The sequence below is a fragment of the Dromaius novaehollandiae genome, chromosome W (assembly GCF_036370855.1).
Source record: "Dromaius novaehollandiae isolate bDroNov1 chromosome W, bDroNov1.hap1, whole genome shotgun sequence".
NCBI lineage: Eukaryota > Metazoa > Chordata > Aves > Casuariiformes > Dromaiidae > Dromaius > Dromaius novaehollandiae.
This window is the reverse complement of record NC_088130.1, coordinates 53,494,332-53,512,092: the sequence shown is the minus strand read 5'-3', so window position 1 is coordinate 53,512,092 and position 17,761 is coordinate 53,494,332. Positions and strand designations below refer to the sequence as shown.

At 40.3% G+C, this 17,761-nt stretch overlaps 1 protein-coding gene across 1 annotated transcript in view; it reads right to left on the bottom strand.

The window, feature by feature from the left end:
- The window catches only part of LOC135324260 (potassium/sodium hyperpolarization-activated cyclic nucleotide-gated channel 1-like), a 208,469-nt gene extending 193,755 nt beyond the window's left edge, over window positions 1–14,714 (bottom strand). Inside the window, exon 1 of the mRNA XM_064500142.1 lies at window positions 14,332–14,714. Coding sequence (XP_064356212.1) covers window positions 14,332–14,714 — 383 coding nt within the window. The remainder of the gene's footprint in view (window positions 1–14,331) is intronic.
- Between the last annotated feature and the right edge of the window lie 3,047 nt (window positions 14,715–17,761).

The window sequence follows — 17,761 nt, the reverse complement described above, 5'->3', positions numbered from 1 at the left end:
AAACATAATTGTCGAGAATGGAACAATATTGTCAACTCCGCCTTTAAAATAAGTGAAAATGTCATTTTAAGAATAAGTAGATTGTTTTATAATCCATGGATCATAGGTTGCAGTAAACTATTTGTTTCAAAAGGCAATTAAATCTGATTTAAATGTCATTTTAAAATAAAATATCATTTTAGTGATGTATTAAGAACTCTTATGCTTGTTGTGAAAATAACTTGGGAAAATGAAGAATTGGTTATAATCAAATCAAAATAATGGTTTTGTTTGTTTTTGCTTTTACTTGGATAAAAAAGGATTAAAATATATTTCAGACACTTTTTAGAAAAGCAAAGGAAAAGATCAAATTCACAAGAGAGCTAGATAAGAAGCCATTGAGATAATGCCACATGCATCCCCCTTTTGCAAAATAGCTCAATACCAGGAACACTGACCGAAGTCCAAGAAATACATATCACTTTCCCTCATCTATCTGTGGCCAGTTGAGCACAAAATTCATAAGCCCCAAGGCATGGGGTATCTCCTGAAGTGAGGTACTCTGTCGGCATGTTCTCCTTTGCTTAAACACATGCAAACTACAGCAGAAACCACAATCTTCTTCCTGGATGAGTAAGTTAACCATTGGACTAGAGAGTTCTCCTCAATTTTTTGCTCTATCAAAGCGGAACAACTCTGACAGGTGATACTGAAAGTATCAATGCCAGAAGTGCTGTGCAAAGTGAATGCAGAGGTTAAAATCCTCTCCAGCAGAGGATGGAAATGAATCTGCATTTTCAGCACCTGGGCTGAATGGTTTTGCTTCCTGATCTGATGGCTGAAAGGAAAGATCAGCACACATGCTCAAATGCATGAGCTGAAAATTCTATTAATTTCAGTTAATATAAATAAGTTAATTCAGTTAATATCTATAAAACATCCACTGATTGAAAATACAATGTATACCGCACAAAGCATCTTAAGAAATGACAGACGCAATCTTCCATAAGTCACTTCAAATGTTTCCCCATGTGTATTTATTATGATACCCCTTACATGGTGACACACCTTAAGAATTCTGTACTAATGATCAGATAGGAAGAAAAATGCTCAACTAGGAATTTCAACATTCAGTTTCACCACCACTTTATACACTAAAAATGCCTGCCCTTACCATAAATGAAAAGCAGCTGTTGTAGGTTTCTCTTCTTCACTCTAATCGCATTCAGAAATCCCTAACTTTTTCATTATTCAACTTGTATCCTGGTCTCTCCGCTAGCTGTTTGCCTTAGACAGTATTTAAACAGATGCAATGAAGAACTACTTCCTCTGCTTAACAATTTTAACATTTCTTTAAATTTTCCCAATTTACATAGTGCACACTTCAATTTACCATCCTTTTGACAGCATAGCTTTCTGCCGGCACTGCCAAAACAAATCAACTAATCATGTAGCTAGGCAGAACAGCGATAGCTAGACCCAATACTCGCTTGTTTAAAACAAAAAGGAAAACCCAGAAAAGCAAACTAAGCAAATAAGAAAGAGAATATATGATGTTCAAAGATGTTGTAGTTATTGGCCTAAGTAACCGTGACCTTGTTAGTTTTACCTCTGCTCCTGTTGTCTTCTTTCCAGGCTATTTACCTCCAGCAAGCTCTACGCAGGCAGGCCTGAGAGAAAGCTCATGTAATGCACTTGAAAGAAGCTCAGCAAAGGCTGGAGGTTGGGAACGTAAACTAAGTTTCTGGGGATATAGAATCTGTCTCTAACGCAGTAGCTAGTGCAATGAAATGGTTTCCTGAATAGCTCTTTTACAATTTAATTCAGTATAAAGGAACAAGGTTTTTTCCAATGGAATGGCTTTGGCTGTTCTTAAAAAAAGCAAATGATCAAATGACTTGCAAAAAAACAAAACCAGAAAAACCAACCCCCCCAACATTTATTAGGCGTTTTTTGATCTGCAAAACCTGAGATAAACTGCAGTGTCAGGCACTCCTCTTATATTACATAGCAGCTGTTACAGGCAGTGAGGCAGAATTCTGCCCTGCCTTTTCTCCTTCCAATACACCTTTGCCAACAGAAGCACTGCTAGTCATATCCTTTCCGCAGTTCCAATTTAAAAATTAGATTATATTGCAGTTTGTTACAGGTATATGCAACACTGCAGTGTATGGTCACAATCCATTCCTAAAAACATAATCTAATTTAGAAACCTATGTATTGAAAGTACTTACTGAATGGTGGCAGATTGTAGGCTTGAGATATATCTGTTAACTATTTTGTTTTCAATTAGTCAAACGAAATTTTTGTTGAACCACTGGAAGATACCGGCTACCAACATAAAATTTAAGTAACTTTATAAGTTTCTATTCTATCTTCATTGAGACAGAACCATCTAAAGTAAAGTTGTTATACAAAATACGTGTATTAAAAAAAAGTTTTTCCTCCACCTATGCTTTTCTTTATAAAAAAGAGAGTAAATCACTTTGAAATGTGAAGAAACATGTCAGTTTTCAGCCTGAAAAAATAAAAGATTGATAAAGATATTAAGATCTGAAAACTAGCTCAAACTTAACCACAGGCTTTGTTACATGCTTCACCTATAAATATTTATGAGAAAAAAATATAAAAGAGAATAATTTAATAATCCACTTCTCCACTAGCAAGATTTATATTTTGATAGAGTGTTTTGTTTTTCACAATTGACTTTGAAGTGTCATGGTACAAAAATTCTCCTTCTCCGATCTTTGAGAGTTCAAGCAAAGTATTCCATATGCCTTAGTGACGCTGCACAGCTCCAGTGGTAGCTCTCTGGATCAGCCACACAGAGCACAGGTTAAGGGTGACAAGGGAAAGTGTTTGCCTGCAAGTAAAGTTGGCTATAATTGTAGCCACTGATAAGCTGCTCTAAAATAAGCACTCAAAGAAACTTTGGTCAGGGACCTATGACCTTAACTATAAACAACAGGAGAAAGTAACAAGAAAGCTATTTACTACCATACAGACAGATGATTGTTGCTTTGATAAACCAAAACAAAAAAAGCCATTCCCTTTACCATGGTGGATAAAACACCAGATGTCCATCTTTATCTTCCATTCATATTCACTCAGAATGAAGCTGTCTAAATGTAATAAATAGGTTTCTGTCTTCCAGCAAATCAAAACATTTTACTTTGGAGATCTGCAAAGAGGTTTTAGCCACAAGCCAATATTCCTCCAGAAAGACAAAAATTAATTTAGCCAAATATTTCTGTTTAATTCTTGGAAGACAGAGAATTATGAACTATTCAAACAGATCTAAGCTAAAGATGTACAATAATTAGAAAAGACAAATAAATGTTAATAATTAATTGGTGGAAAAAAGCAAGAAAGTGAAGGCGAAAAATGATCATCAGAATCTTAGAAAAATACTGATTTATAAACTGCAAAATCAAAATATATGATCTAACTGACATGAAACATGAAGCATATTCAAATTATTCTGATATACTAATTCAGAAAATGCATAGAACTCATACGTAATTTTTTTTTTAAATCAGTTATACCCTTTAAGGTTCCTTATGGCTGGAATTCTAAAAGGTATTTAGGCACTGACATCAGATGCTTACAAGTATCTAGGTCCCAAACTTCCTCCGAAATCCGAAGACAGACAGACAGGCTTCTAACTTCTACAGGATGTTGGAAAAAGATTTGCACATCATGTGCAGAGCACCAGACAGAACGTATATTTTCAGAGCCTTCCCATAAATGGAGGATTTTGTCCTGGAAATATCAAACTAAGTTAAATATCTTTTTCCGTTTAGTTATTTTGCCAGTGGCATAAAATCAGTACATCCATTCAATGTCGAGGTGAGCTGTAATTCAGTGACACTTGACGGAATCGCTAGATTCAAAAAAGGTACAAAAGAGGCTTCAAGTCAGTAGCCCCAGCAGTAACACCTGCTACCATTTTAGGCAGACTGAGGGTACCTCCTGGCCCTACTGGCCTTTCCAGTTCCACCAAGTTAGCTCTCCTCCCTCAAAACGAGGCTGAACTGTGTCGTGCTACAATAAGAAGTGTGGGAGGAAAAGCGCAGTTCATCCATCCTTTCTACAAAAAGATGAATTTGATCTACCCTGTCTAGAACATAAAAAGTTGGCTGCAGCTTAGAAGTGATAGAAACAACCATGGTCATATAAAGCAGTGTTAATATAGTCCTCAGGAATGGGGGGAGATGAGTAGAAATCACTGAATATCACTGACAGACAGTATACTGATGGGGTATTTCCAAGACCTGTTCTAATGAGAATCATCTGTCACCAAAAGAAAATTAGCTTGCATGCAAAGGACAGAGCGCAGCATATAGGCAGGCTACAGGAAAACACACCTTTAGGAAACAAGAACAGATGAATTCTTGTGTTCAGTTTAAAAGAGCAGAAAAAAAAATAAAACTCATAGGTAATATCCTTAAATATCACAGTAAAAACCAGGACATTTAACCAGATTTAGTCATCATTTATGTTGTATTTAGTTTATGTCTAATTAAGTAAAATGTTTTGAGGTGGATGCAGATTCTAGTTACCCCATTACCAGAATGCACACAAAATAAGACAGTTATTAGGTACCAGATTTAATTCTTTTCAACGTTAACTGCTTTGAAATTGTCTTCAGCATTTTTCTTTTGTTTCACAGAGATCAGCCATCATAATAAATTCACTACTTCCATAAATACACATACAAGTCCTACTCAATTTTTCAACTCCTAAGTAATATAATGCATACCATTACATTTACTATTCTGCTCTAATTTTAATAAACAGCTATAGGTAAATAAAAACACACACTTCAGATATTCGCTGACAGAATGCATGCAATTAAAAGCTGACTTTGGTCATGTGGGCATCTAAATTAGGTTACTTATATCTCACTTGTCCCACACATGCAAAGTCTATTGCTTAATAAGCCATTGGATTTCAGACATTTTCATATTTTGACCCTTTTTAAATGCTCTGTTAGATTGCCTACCATCTGGCAGTGCTTATTCTTGACACTGCACTCCCTTTACATTACAGTAAGCGCGTTCCTTTAATTATATCTTTAATATGATAGATGTATGCAATACAAGAATCCCCAAGCTGTCTATAAATGGGTTGAAGGGACAATTTGGCCAGAGTATCTTGTTACCAGGTCTATGTTAATAGCATGTTCAATTGCATCAGACATGTTCTCAATAGAAAGCTGCTGATGTGCCCAAATGGTGGACAACACAGAATGTGCATACAATTAAATGTTTTAATTATATAATGTACACGTTTACAAACTCCAAGACACTACAGAGAACACCTAGCTCAGACTACGAGGGAGAATTTAGCCTAGGAGCTCAAGATCTCCTAGCTAACAGGCTCAATGAGAATGGAAAACCACATAGCAGAGCTAAATTTAAATAAACCATCAAAACAACATTTACACTTGTATAAAGGGATTCAAATTGCCTTGTATCTCTAGGAAGGGACAGCGGATAGGGAAGGAAAAAGAGAATGAGGGAAATAAGTTAGAAAGAGGGAAATAAGTTAGAAAGAAAGAAAGAAAAAGACTACTCAGATGATGTGTCAGGGACTACATCTCCATGCTCTTGCAAACTTTCAGATAAGAACTACAAGGTGTCTATAGCAGGATTTCACTATCTGAAAACTAGACCATCAGAAATGATATAAATAAATGACAGAAAAAGCAGGATTCACTATTTAGGGAGCCACCTAGACAACAGGCTTTCTATAAACACTGGGCATATAGCTCTGAAAAATGGGACCTCTCAAAAGTATTCTTGGTGAGCTAAGTAACCACTTAGACACCCAACTATTAATTTAAGCTTGAGCTATACATGCTTTATTTATTTTAATACTGATGTTTACTGATGTATGGTTTCCCAGGTTTTTACATCTTAAAGATTAATCCTAAATCTTAGCAAAGAAATCTTTGTTTTGCTACTGAGTTTGTCTCGCATTAAAGAAAAGGTCAACCAGAGCGACAGACAAACTGGGATGTGTTATCTTCACAGAGGAATCAAATGCAAACAAAGAACATGTGCAGCCTGCCCAAGGCACCTATAGCCCACGATGTGTTTGGGGAACCCAGAAGCCTGCAAGTCTGCCAGGCAGTAATAAGATGTTTTAGAGGGTAGTATGGCCTAGTGTTGGTTTTGCAGTAATTCTTCTACCAGAGGAACCGTCAGTCTTCCTGGAATAAAAAGACAGACAGAAGACACTTTATGGCCTGAGAGAAAATGTCACAGCAGTCATGTGCAAACGATTACTTCCCCATGATCTTCCATCTGTGCCATTTATTCCATCTCCTGGGTACAAGGCTGGAAAGATCTTATTCTATCTTACAAAGTTTCTCTATATTTCCCATAGCTTTGATCTAGAGCAAGTTAGAACAATCACTTATCATTTACATCCTACGAAATATTTCCCTAAATTTACTGTGATCTACAGATTTGCTCAATGTTCAGATCATATCAAAACAACACTTTCCAGTGTTGCAGTCACGCCACAGAAAGCTGCTTCCTTGAGGATCTGATAAGGTACTGTAAGATACTACATAACAAATCAAGGCAGCATCAAAACTTTAAATACTTTAATACTTTGCTGACAGGAGAAAAAAAAAATCTGGAGGCAACCAGCACATGCTATGTATAGAATTTGGAGATCTGATCCTCAAATTCATGAATGCTGTGGTCACATTTTATTTATGTGGGGCTCTTCAGATCCTCAAAGTTTAGCACAAGCAAAAGCTTCAGTAGATTTCAGACTAAGAACTGGATGAAGAAGAATAATAAAACTTTAAAAAAAAAGTCAAAACACTTTTTTTTGTATATTGGTTATTTTAAATTACATCATTTCAAAAAATACTCGTTCCTGACAGTGCCAGACTTCACTATCATTTTATATATTAAACTAACCTTGACTGTGAGCATAAAGCAACCTGTGCTTTTTCAGCTCACAACAAAATATCTTAGTAAGAGTAAGTTTTTTTTAATAAATATGATGTTCCTTTAGGGTTTTAAAATTTGTTACTATATCAGCAGTATGCTAAATTCCAATAGCATATCAAATTTTTTGTTAAACAACATGATTCATTAGATAAGACATCCTCATAAGCGGAACAGAAGTTAACACAATAAGAACCAAATTCTATTCTTAGCTATAGGCTGCAACTCCAATTGTGGGAATTTTAACTGGCAAAAATAAGAAGTCTTTGGTCTTATGGTGGTCTTATAGCGGAAACAGATTGCCTTTCTTTGATAATCAAATGAACATTTTCTGAACACAAGTTTACTCCAGCCTTGTTCCAGTTGCATTGCTAACCAAGGCAGGAATAGAAAAGATTATTTCAAAATATCGTGCAGCTTGACTGAATCTGACTATTATCAGATTAAAAGATATTAAGAGAGATATTATGGAAGCTAAATGACAGTGTCCTTGAGGTAGTACTGACATTGACTCCAGCTGATACATTTTTTGGTCATTAACATACCTTGCTATGTGTCTAGAATGAGCCCTCCAATAATTAGAGCTGAATACACTATGATTTTTAAAATTAAATCATGCCTCTGGGAAAGAATCAGGGAATAGACAGCTAAAGGACTTTCAAGCAATTAACGAGAACTGTACTGTCAGGTTAAAAATTAAACACTGCAAAGTAGGTTAAGAGTTTCTTCTCTCTCAAAACTGTATGTTGACACAGAAGGCTCTCAAGCATTCTGTTGAGTGAAAGCACAGATGAGAATGGATACTGCTACTTACAACAAATGAAGTATGTTTCTCTACTGAATTTCATATTATACCTTCCTCTCTAAAAATATTCTGTCCTACAGTACAGCTCAAATCAAGCCTTTCAAAAGAAGCTGACAAAGTTTAATTAGATTTCACAATGTCACCTATCTTAGGTAAACTGAAATACAGAGGTAAAGACTCATGCTTTTTAAGTGACCTCTTATTTCATAGGTCTCTATTTCTGGGTACATCAAAAACTCTACCTAGACCGAACAATCAAAAATTGAGCTACCCAAATTTAAATAAGATTTTATATTAAAAAAAACAAGTAAGCAACTCATTTAACATTATGTGTATTTTATGCAGCTTTTTAAATACCAAAACCCCAAACAAAATCCTAGAGTCAGACCTTTATTTACTATGCCGTACTTTCATATCATATTCTAAATCATAGTTCTCTCCATACACTGATGTCCAAGAAACCTGAAATAAAATACCCCTGCACTGACATAACTGTATCACTTACTTTGATTAGCTAACACATAAACTGCTAGTGAACATTCAAAAATGTTTAATCTTGCTAAAATGTGAATAACAGAATTAGTAATTTTTTTCCCACAAGCCTAAGTATGATGCTGCTCTAATGAAGTCTAAATTTCAGCAAGTACATATATAGATAATACTAATCAAGCACTTTTTTTCCCCACCATTGTCAAAACAAAATCAGAAAAATGAAAGAGAGTCTGATGTTATTGAGCATTCTGGGTCAAAGTTTAAAGACTCAGATATAAACCCTCCCCCATGATCTTTTAACCACAGGAATTCTATGACATTTTGGTATGGTTTGGTGGTCGGGTTTTTTTTAAACATAACCCAAAGCAACGACACACACATTTGCCTTTATTTAGATTGTAAAGAGGTTGAATTTTCAAGCATCCTGCAGAAAAAAGGTATTTGTGTACTTATTCATAGATGCTGCAGGTGATGCCCAGAACATTCCAAGTTAAACTAAAAGTACATCAGAGAACTCAGAAGTTATTTATTTGAGTTCAGCTTACCAAGCTTTCTGTGCTGTAAATATTACTCTACGTACGTGAACTCTGTAAAAGACTGTTTGTTGGACTGGTATTCCAAGACTATAGCAGACGTAATAAAACTTGTGAAATGCTGGACAGATATGCAAGCTCAAGCCATGCATTGTAATTCTGCATTATCTAGATACAGAAGGATATTTATAAATAAAATGAATCGCTTCCTTTACATAAATGAAGGCGTAATCCTTCCCATAACCCCTAGAGGCCCAGAAGGTAAGTGGCTGCTGCACTGACCTCGGGTGGATTCAGCACGATTTCCTCTGCAATCCTGGAAGAAAATCACACAGGGGACAAGAATACAGGATCCTCATGGACCCCAAAGAACATCATATGCATCTAAATATCCATTTTCACACATCCATGCTAACAACTGGTACAAAAAGAATTGCCAGTGGCTACCTTCAGGCAACTAGATTTCATAACAAATCAATCAGTGACAAGACAATGATGAGGCATTATGCAGTATTAAAAATTATAGAAACTGGAGATGAAAAAGAACCTAATGCTTTTCTGGCCCATTTCCACATCAAAGCATTTCCAATAAAACATTTTGTTGCTCATTTTTGGTTCAGCTTACTTTAAAATGCTTACCTTTATGGGAGTTGTGTTTTACCTGGGGAACTATTATGAAATGTAATAGAACTTACTGTCAGGAAGAATTTTCTGATATTAAAAATGAATTAAGATAGATTATTGGTACAAATTCATCATTTTATGCTTCAGGGCATTTACAACAGTAAAGTACAAAAATTGTTGGAATGTAGCAAACAAAAAGCCAAACACTGCTAATAATTTTTTAAATACTGAACATTTCTCTATTTTTAGTCATGCACAAAGAGTAACTGTTCATGTAAGATAAAGAGTTTAACTGTAGCGATTTTTTTAATATAAATAAAAGTGATTGTTGTCACAAGAGTATTTAGAAAAAGATATATGAAGGATAGTCCTAGCTCAAATGTGCTTCACGGTCATAAAAAAGTAATTAGTCTGTGCAAAGAATGTATACAGTATAGTTATAAATGCCTGATAATCAGCGTATCAGCAAATAATTCAAAAGTATGAATACTGGAAGAGAACCGTATCACAAATCCTAAATATGTAATGAGACTTTGAGATGACTACCTTTAGGATACAAAACTACAGATATTTCAGACTCCTACACTACCAGTGACATATTGTACCCACTACAAAACCACACTAATTTTTAACTGATCTATTTAATATAAACCAAAATGATTTACATACTTGATTTTATATACATGTACCTATATAAATTATATAAGAAGTATGATAGAATAAATTTTATTCTAATCACAAATAGTATTAGTTTCCAACTCTACTACTTTGTGTAAACCTAAGTTTGTAACAGCTCACAAAAAGATAAATCTCATTAGCTTCAACGGAGACATTACAGGCATGGTAAGAGAGGGACAAAGTGCTTACCCTAAGCTTCTTAAAGTTTAAACTATAGGTATAATAAGTAGAGTATCAAAAAAGGTTTATGTAATCCTAAGATGTATATATAAAATAAACATTTAATAAATAAAATAAACATTTAAAGAAGCATGGTATTTAAGTTTTGAATCTGGCACACCTTTACTATTCACTACGCTCCAAAAATTTCTGTTCAAATTTTAAAATTAGCTCTACTTTTACTTTTCTGTTATCCTTGTGCTCCTCAAATAGGTAAGAAGTTACTCAGACTCTTTCAATATAAAATGGCTATAGATTCTTGTTGCAAAACAGTTCATACTTTGTAATTTTCTATATAGGAAAGACTTCTAGCATCACCTGCATTGCACCTTCTTATCCACCACTATCAGACAACTCCATTTCACAGTCTTTTTTCACTTCATCTTCAAACCAGTTAATTTATTTTGTCCCTGCTTTAATACAAAGTCTGTTCCCAAACATCAAATTAAAGACCATTTGTAACCATCAGAGTGTGAAGGCTACATTTATTTACACACATTTTATTCCCAATCATTCTTTCTCAAATCACTCTCTCTCTCTTTAAAAAGTGCCTCTCTCTTGTGACTTTGGAGGTAACATCTCTTCGTTTTCTTTTTAGATCACATACTACAGATGATCTGACTGATGCAGTATAAACACAAGATTTCTATGAAAGTGTGAGTTTATCTACGTACTCGCAGACAGGAAGGGAGGGAGATGCCATAAGGCTGGACCCAACAGTCCGGGCACACATAAGCAAGACTACTGAAAGTTCATGGAACTAGTGATGTGTCTAAGGACACCAAGAAATTAATTGTCAGGGGTTCACTTCACAAATCAGGCACATATATATCTGGCTTTGTAAGTATTGGTGAAACTGTAAGTCACCCAAACCCCAAGCCCACCATTGCTCTGCTATTAAATGACTGAAACATGTATGAAAGCAAAAGAATGATTTGCGGTTACTCAGCTCTCCCATCGGCTTTGTGCTGCTTTCATTTCGGGGCTGCGAGACCAATGGGTCAGTGCTGTAACGCTTCCTTGTGCGGTTGTTCTTATACTTGTGAGTGGATCCAGCTGAAGGCACCTGGTATCTCACAGAAAGCATGCAGGACTTCAATAAACTCTAACCAAAATGCTAATGATAAATTCATTTTTGTGAGTCTTACAGTTACAAGGAATTCTTGTCCAGGTTTACAGACTCAGTAACCACAGCTGTGAAGAGATAAACAGAGCTCTTTTATTGTTTTTGATGTGTATTAGGTGCTCAGTTTACATAACAGCTTTCAAACTGGACATTAACCTCAGAAGACTGGTAAAGGACAACCAGGAATGAAATAGTCCTCTTATGCAAAAAATATGTAATACTTATGGAATTTATTTCTCCAAGGATATTTAACAAAGAGTAAATTCTTCTCTGAAGCAGAAACAGACCAAAGAACCATAAAACTAGACACTAAAACCAGCAAGGCTGTTAGCAACCAATTCATGGAGTATTGAGTTTATACATGTATTTTTCCACATTTCTGTTCATACCAAAAAAGAGGGCAGGGTGAAAGACTATATGAAGGAATACCCTTTCCTCAAACTACACACCAGAATGTTTTTCAGTGTGTAGATAAATACATAAAATTTCATAAAAACCATGAGTGAATGTGGTCAATTAATGTAACCAAATGCATCAAAGTATTCAACATATTCAGTAGGAAAGTATTCACAACTAGAAAAACAGGAAAATAAATTAAAATCTACAAGAACCTATATCAGAATTTTCCCATACCTGACATGGTTAACCCAATAGTCTCCTAAGTGTGCATATACTCAAAATTTATAGTGATGTCAATTTTCATATGTGCTACAAACATCCTAATAATAGCTACATTTACAAACTTACTCTAATTGTTCCCATTCTGTAAAATATTCAGCTTTTTACATTTTTGTTGTTGTTTTGACAGCAAATTTAGTTCTTTCCCTTGGTGTTATTAAAATACTGGTGAAACTAGAATACCTCTTTGGAATCTTTACAGCTTGTCTATATACAAACATTGCATGTTACAACATCACATGCAAAAATAAATGAGAACAACTCCACCCTTACATATGCATTTATTCTGGTATATCGGAAGACGAATATACTATATATTATGACTTCTTTATCCATTTCTATAAATCCTGCCACCCAAAAAGGGTAGTTCTATTATACAATTAAATTTATTTCAGGAGAAACAACATAAACATCTTAGATTGCTCACTGAAACAGTCCTAATGGCAAAAAATTATCTCTGGATCAGGCCTGGGAATCATCCCAAGACCAACGAAAAACTGTGAGCTTCATCTTTATTCTTTTAAAAAAAAATCTAATAAAAAGAAAAACACATTAAGAAAAGCCACAAAATACAGTTAATTTCAGAATAGGCAGACCACAGACCTGCAAAGTGTCGTTTACTCCTATTGAAAAAAATAAATAAATATAAGCTATGATCTGTAAACCCTCCCACAGGAGGAATTAGGATAGAATTAGAAGATATTCGTGTAATAAAACAGAATCAATATACTTATCACCCATTTTATATATTAGCTTTAAAAGTTACATGGCTCAAAATACAATTCCTAATCTCATATTGCCTGAAATATTGTGCTGTTGTGTACCGCGCTCAGAATCCAAGCTTACAATGAAATGAGTGAATTTATTCACAAGAATAATCTCATTCATTTTAATGGCATCCTCACATGAATAAAGTTACTCAAGCACACATGCAGGGAAGTCGGAGGGTATCAGACACCCGTAATCCCCTACGCACGCTAGCCACACACCAGAGGTGACCTGCTGGTTCCCCTCTCCCGTTGGCGGAGAGGGAGTGGGCGGCCTCTTGGCTCGCTCCCCCTCAACGCACCTGCTAGTGGAGCGGGGCTGGCGTGCAAGGGGGAAAAGGCTTTTCTCCAGGAAAAGAACTAGTGCAGCTTATTGCCCCAGGGAGCCAGGACGAAGCAGGGATGTGAAGCATGATTTTGAGCCATAATTGAGTGCCTGCCCTGCTCTGTACTAGTAGCTGCACAGCTCTCGGGCTCAACTGCAAGGTGCCAGCACAACTCACCACCTAACACCTCACTCTGAGTAGTCCCAAAGAAACTCAGACTTTAAAAGTATTTCATTTCTTTTTGAAGCATGTTCTCTTTAACCTACTTTTTCTTAAAAGATCCATGTAACTATTGAACGCTCTAGATTTTCTTTTTAAAAAACGGTCTCCAATGAGATTCACTTGTTATTATATACATGTAGACTGGTCAACTGAATCCGCTGATCAAATACGCTTAACGGCACTGATATTTCTTCAGCAAATATCACAGAGCGTTAAATTTACAAAGTTCACACATACAGCGAAATGAAACAATCCTTCATTTGAAATAAATTTTAAAGCAGAAATCTCTCTCCTTGGGAATTTACTCGCGCTGCTTGCCATGAGACCACTCCGATTTTGCATACACCCAAATTGCCGTGAAAGCTACATTCTAATTCAGCATAATATTTGGCGGTTTACCTGTAAAAACACAGTTTCACACACAGCTCCAGTTTGGCTAAAGTCATTTTACGTGAACTCGGACAAAGACGTGCTTCCTCGATGCCACCCTAAGGCAATCACGAATAACTGTTTGGGGTGCACGGACGCGGCCGGCAGACGCCTCACGCCGACGCGGCACGAAGCGGTCTGTCACCGCCACCGAGCCCCAGGGGACCGCGCGCGACCTCGGCCCGCGCCGCAGCCGGCGGCGCCGCGGACCGTCTCCCCCCGCCGGGCCGGGCCGGGCCGGGCGGCCCCGCGAGCAGCACGCTGGAGAGCGCCGCCAGCCGCCCCGAGAACGCGCACGAGGGGCCCCGAGCCCGGCCCGCCGGGAGCCGCGGCGCCGCCGGCAGCGCCGTCTTGCGCCGAAGTTTCCGGCGGCGAGGCCGGAGCCGGCCGGGCCGCTGCCCCCGCGGGGCCGCGCGGCGGAGCGGGCACCTGTGCAGCGCGGCCGCGGAAGGCGGCGGCGGGCCGCGGAGCCCCGCACTCACCTGAAGTCGCTGTAGGGGTGTATGATCCAGAACCCCGCAGTTTTAACCCTTTCCTGCTCCTTCTCCACCGCCTTCTGGCTCCCGAACATGCGGAGGGAGAATTTGTTGACCCCGGGCTGCAGCATGGAGGTGAACTGCCGCTGCATGAAGCCGTACTGCCGCCGGGGACCCTCGGCGTCCTCGAAACCCACCACCGGCTCCTCGCCGCCGCCGCCGTCCACTTTGAAGCACACCGAGTTGCCATGCTCCTTCACGCCGCCGCTGCCCCCGCCGCCGGGGCTGCTCTGGGCTTTCTCCGCCGGCGCCGCCAGCTTGCCTGGGAAGGCGTTAGCGCTGCCATCGTCCCGGCTGCCGGGAGAGGAGCTGCGCTTCCCAGCCTCCATGCTGCGGGGCGGGCGCGCCCCGGCCGCGGGGAAGCGCGGGGAGCCTCGCCCCGCCGGTGCCCTTCAGCGGCGCGGCGCGGTCGGCTCGGCTCGGCTCGGCTCGGCGCGGCGCGGCTCGGCCGCGCTGGGCTCAGCTCCGCGCCGCCGCGCCGCCCGGCATGGCCAGCGCCGCCGACACTGAGCCGCGCTCCCGCGCAGCGCTGGCACCGCTGCCCCGCGCCCGCCCCCTGCCGGCGGCCGCGCCGCGCCGCCCGCCCGCGCCGCCTGACATTGAGCGCCCCGGAGTCCTTGAGGGGCTGAGGCGCCCGGCGGCGGGGAGCGGGGCGGGGCCGGCGGCGGGCGGCAGGGAGAGAGGCGGGGAGGCGGCTCTGCTCTCCGCGGCGCGGTGCGGGACGCCGGGGCTCCGCGGCGGCGCGAGGCGGGGGCGGCGGGGCGGGGCGGGGCGGGGCCGGGCGGTGGCGGCCCCACATGGCGGCGGGGCGCGGCCCGGCCCCACATGGCGGCGCCGCCGCCCGCCGGGTCGCGGGGGCCGCGCAGGGGCGGCAGCGGCCGGGGCAGGCTGCCGCGGCGGGGTTGCGGGGGTCGGCAGACAGCGTCCGCTGGTCCGACAGAAGCGGGGTGAGCGAATGAGCCCGCGTCGGGCCGGGGCGGCAGGAGACGCGGTGGTGCCTTGCCTCGAGGGCCGCGGTGGGCGGGAATGGTCCCGGAGAAACTCCGGAGTGGTCTTAGGGCCCGTGCTGCGCGCAGCCTTTCCCGCTTGAATTTTGGCGTGAAATAGATCGCAGTCTGCGGCTGAAAGAGAGCAAGAGGTGGGTGAAGATAACAGCGGTATTTTGGATTTATACGACTGAAAATGCGATGAGAATCAGCCCTTTGCCATGCGGTTTTTGCGTGCCTGCACGCTCCGGAGAGGGAGAAGGAGGGAAGAGGGGGCGGGAGGGAAGAAGGCCGGGTTCGACTGACATATGTTTTCACAGACAAAATAGTTCGCTCTGGTGAGACAGTATTTAACTACCGCTGAGCGGCTGCTGCCGTGAACACTACACTGACTGAAAACGCGCTGCGGGGTGCAAGAGTGCATAAACGTGTGGCGCGTAGGCTTTTACACGCCCGACGGCGAACGTGCTGGGATGCGATTCCCGCTGGGAGCGTGGGGCCGGGGGCTGAGGGCCGTGTGTACCCGCGTAGCTGTGTGTGGAGCTGTGCGACTCGCTTGTAGGCATAAGATGGTAGATATATGCCACTGCATATAGTAAGCTGCGTACGTATGCCAAGAGGTGATTTTTGTTTTGTTTTGTCTTTGTGTAAACAGGGATCAGGAGTCCACATTCAGCTCTTTCCACCTCAAATTCCAGAGCGTGAGTTACGGTGAAGAAGCCTCCAGGGGATACGTGGCAGAGCAAGGCCTGATGGACAGCAGGCAGGAGGTGTTACTAGCTCCCAAGTAGCGTGAGATTAAACTCAAAGGAAATAGGATGTGTTTTACTTTGGGCATCTGTACACAAAGTATCTTGGGGACATTTCAAAGAGGGGTGTAAAGATTAGCAAATCCCAGAGGTGCCCACAAATGATAGTGTATAATTTTGAGGGAGCTGTGGAGTGAGGTAACATCTGAGAAAGCATCAGGTATTTCCCATTCTCTCAGTGGAAGAGCACTGGTAAAAAAAAAAAAACTGTTTTCAAGCCATGAGCAAAGAGGAGGGCTTTGGTCTCTGCTCTGAAAAATGAAAGATGTAGATATTTAGCGTTAACAGCAATGGGTTTATTTGGCTTGTAGAATGATGGAGAGTCTATGTCCATAGATGGTATCACGAGAGCTATAACACTATGTATAAAACCTGTGTAAGTATAAAAGCATGTATTAAAGCAGCATATGTGTATGTCTTGTGCGTCCAATTAAGTTTGACCGTTTAGTTTTTCACACATTTTGACACACTTTTCATTTTGCACATTAAAACATATTCAGAAAGAATTAGTAAAGTCTCCCAAGCTTGACTTCTGTATTTTTAATGTTATTTGCAAAACTTGATAGAGAAGCGGGTCTGCCAGTGCAAATCTGGTGCAGCGGGGAACTATGTTCCAGTACTACATTTAGGGAGTTTTATCAGCAGTTCCAGCTCGAACAGAATGTTTATGCCTAGTGTGCTCAGACCTGATAGGTTCAGGTGTTGATAACGTTGTTAAATGTGGAAGATGTTAATATTAACATGACGTTAACGTGGAAGAGGACGGTGAGTGTATGTGCACTGGGATGGATTGATGGGGGCTGGGCTTGGCTGGACCAGCATAGGAAGGAACTGCTTGCAGCATGATTGGTTGAGGGCTGACATACATAAACCTTCCCCATCTGGAGTGATACTTTTCTGTGTGACTTTTATCCTAAAACAGTGAAGAGTGTGTGCACAGCTGCTGATGGCTCCTTCACAGCTGCTGATAGACAAAACCCTCTTGCTGGTTTATCCCCAGATGATGTCTGCCTCCTTCTCTCATCCAATGTCTGTCACTAAATGATAATTAAAAAGTAAGAAATTATTATTCTTTTACAGCTTTGTTTGACAAAACATCTTGTTTGACAAAAACCCACAAAGGCCAGGGGTAAAAAGGCTAAATCATACTGTGTTGTTCCACAAAGTCGCACAGTTTACCATTGTGACAGTTTCCACATTTCAGTTATATGTACATTGCAACCTTAACTTTCTTTCTAAGAGAAAGTAATTTTCCTCTTTACTCATCATTTTAGAGGTCTTTTGCACACAGTCTTTGATCTGAATAGTCTCTCCCAGCATATGCTAACCAATAACTAGTCACGTACAGGAGAAAATAGTCTTGTTGTGGAGTAAACCCAGAATGGTGAAATGGAGATGTTTACTGTTGCAGTAAGGCAATTCTGATGTATATCTTTTTTAAGTGAAGAAGTGGCTAATATTAGGAGTGACAGTCCTTCATTTCTATGTCATGAAACTTGTACACAACAAGAACATCCAATTTCTTATTTTTTGGAATTTTGCTTTTGCTTGTTTTTAATGTCTTATTTTGTCAATGTTTAT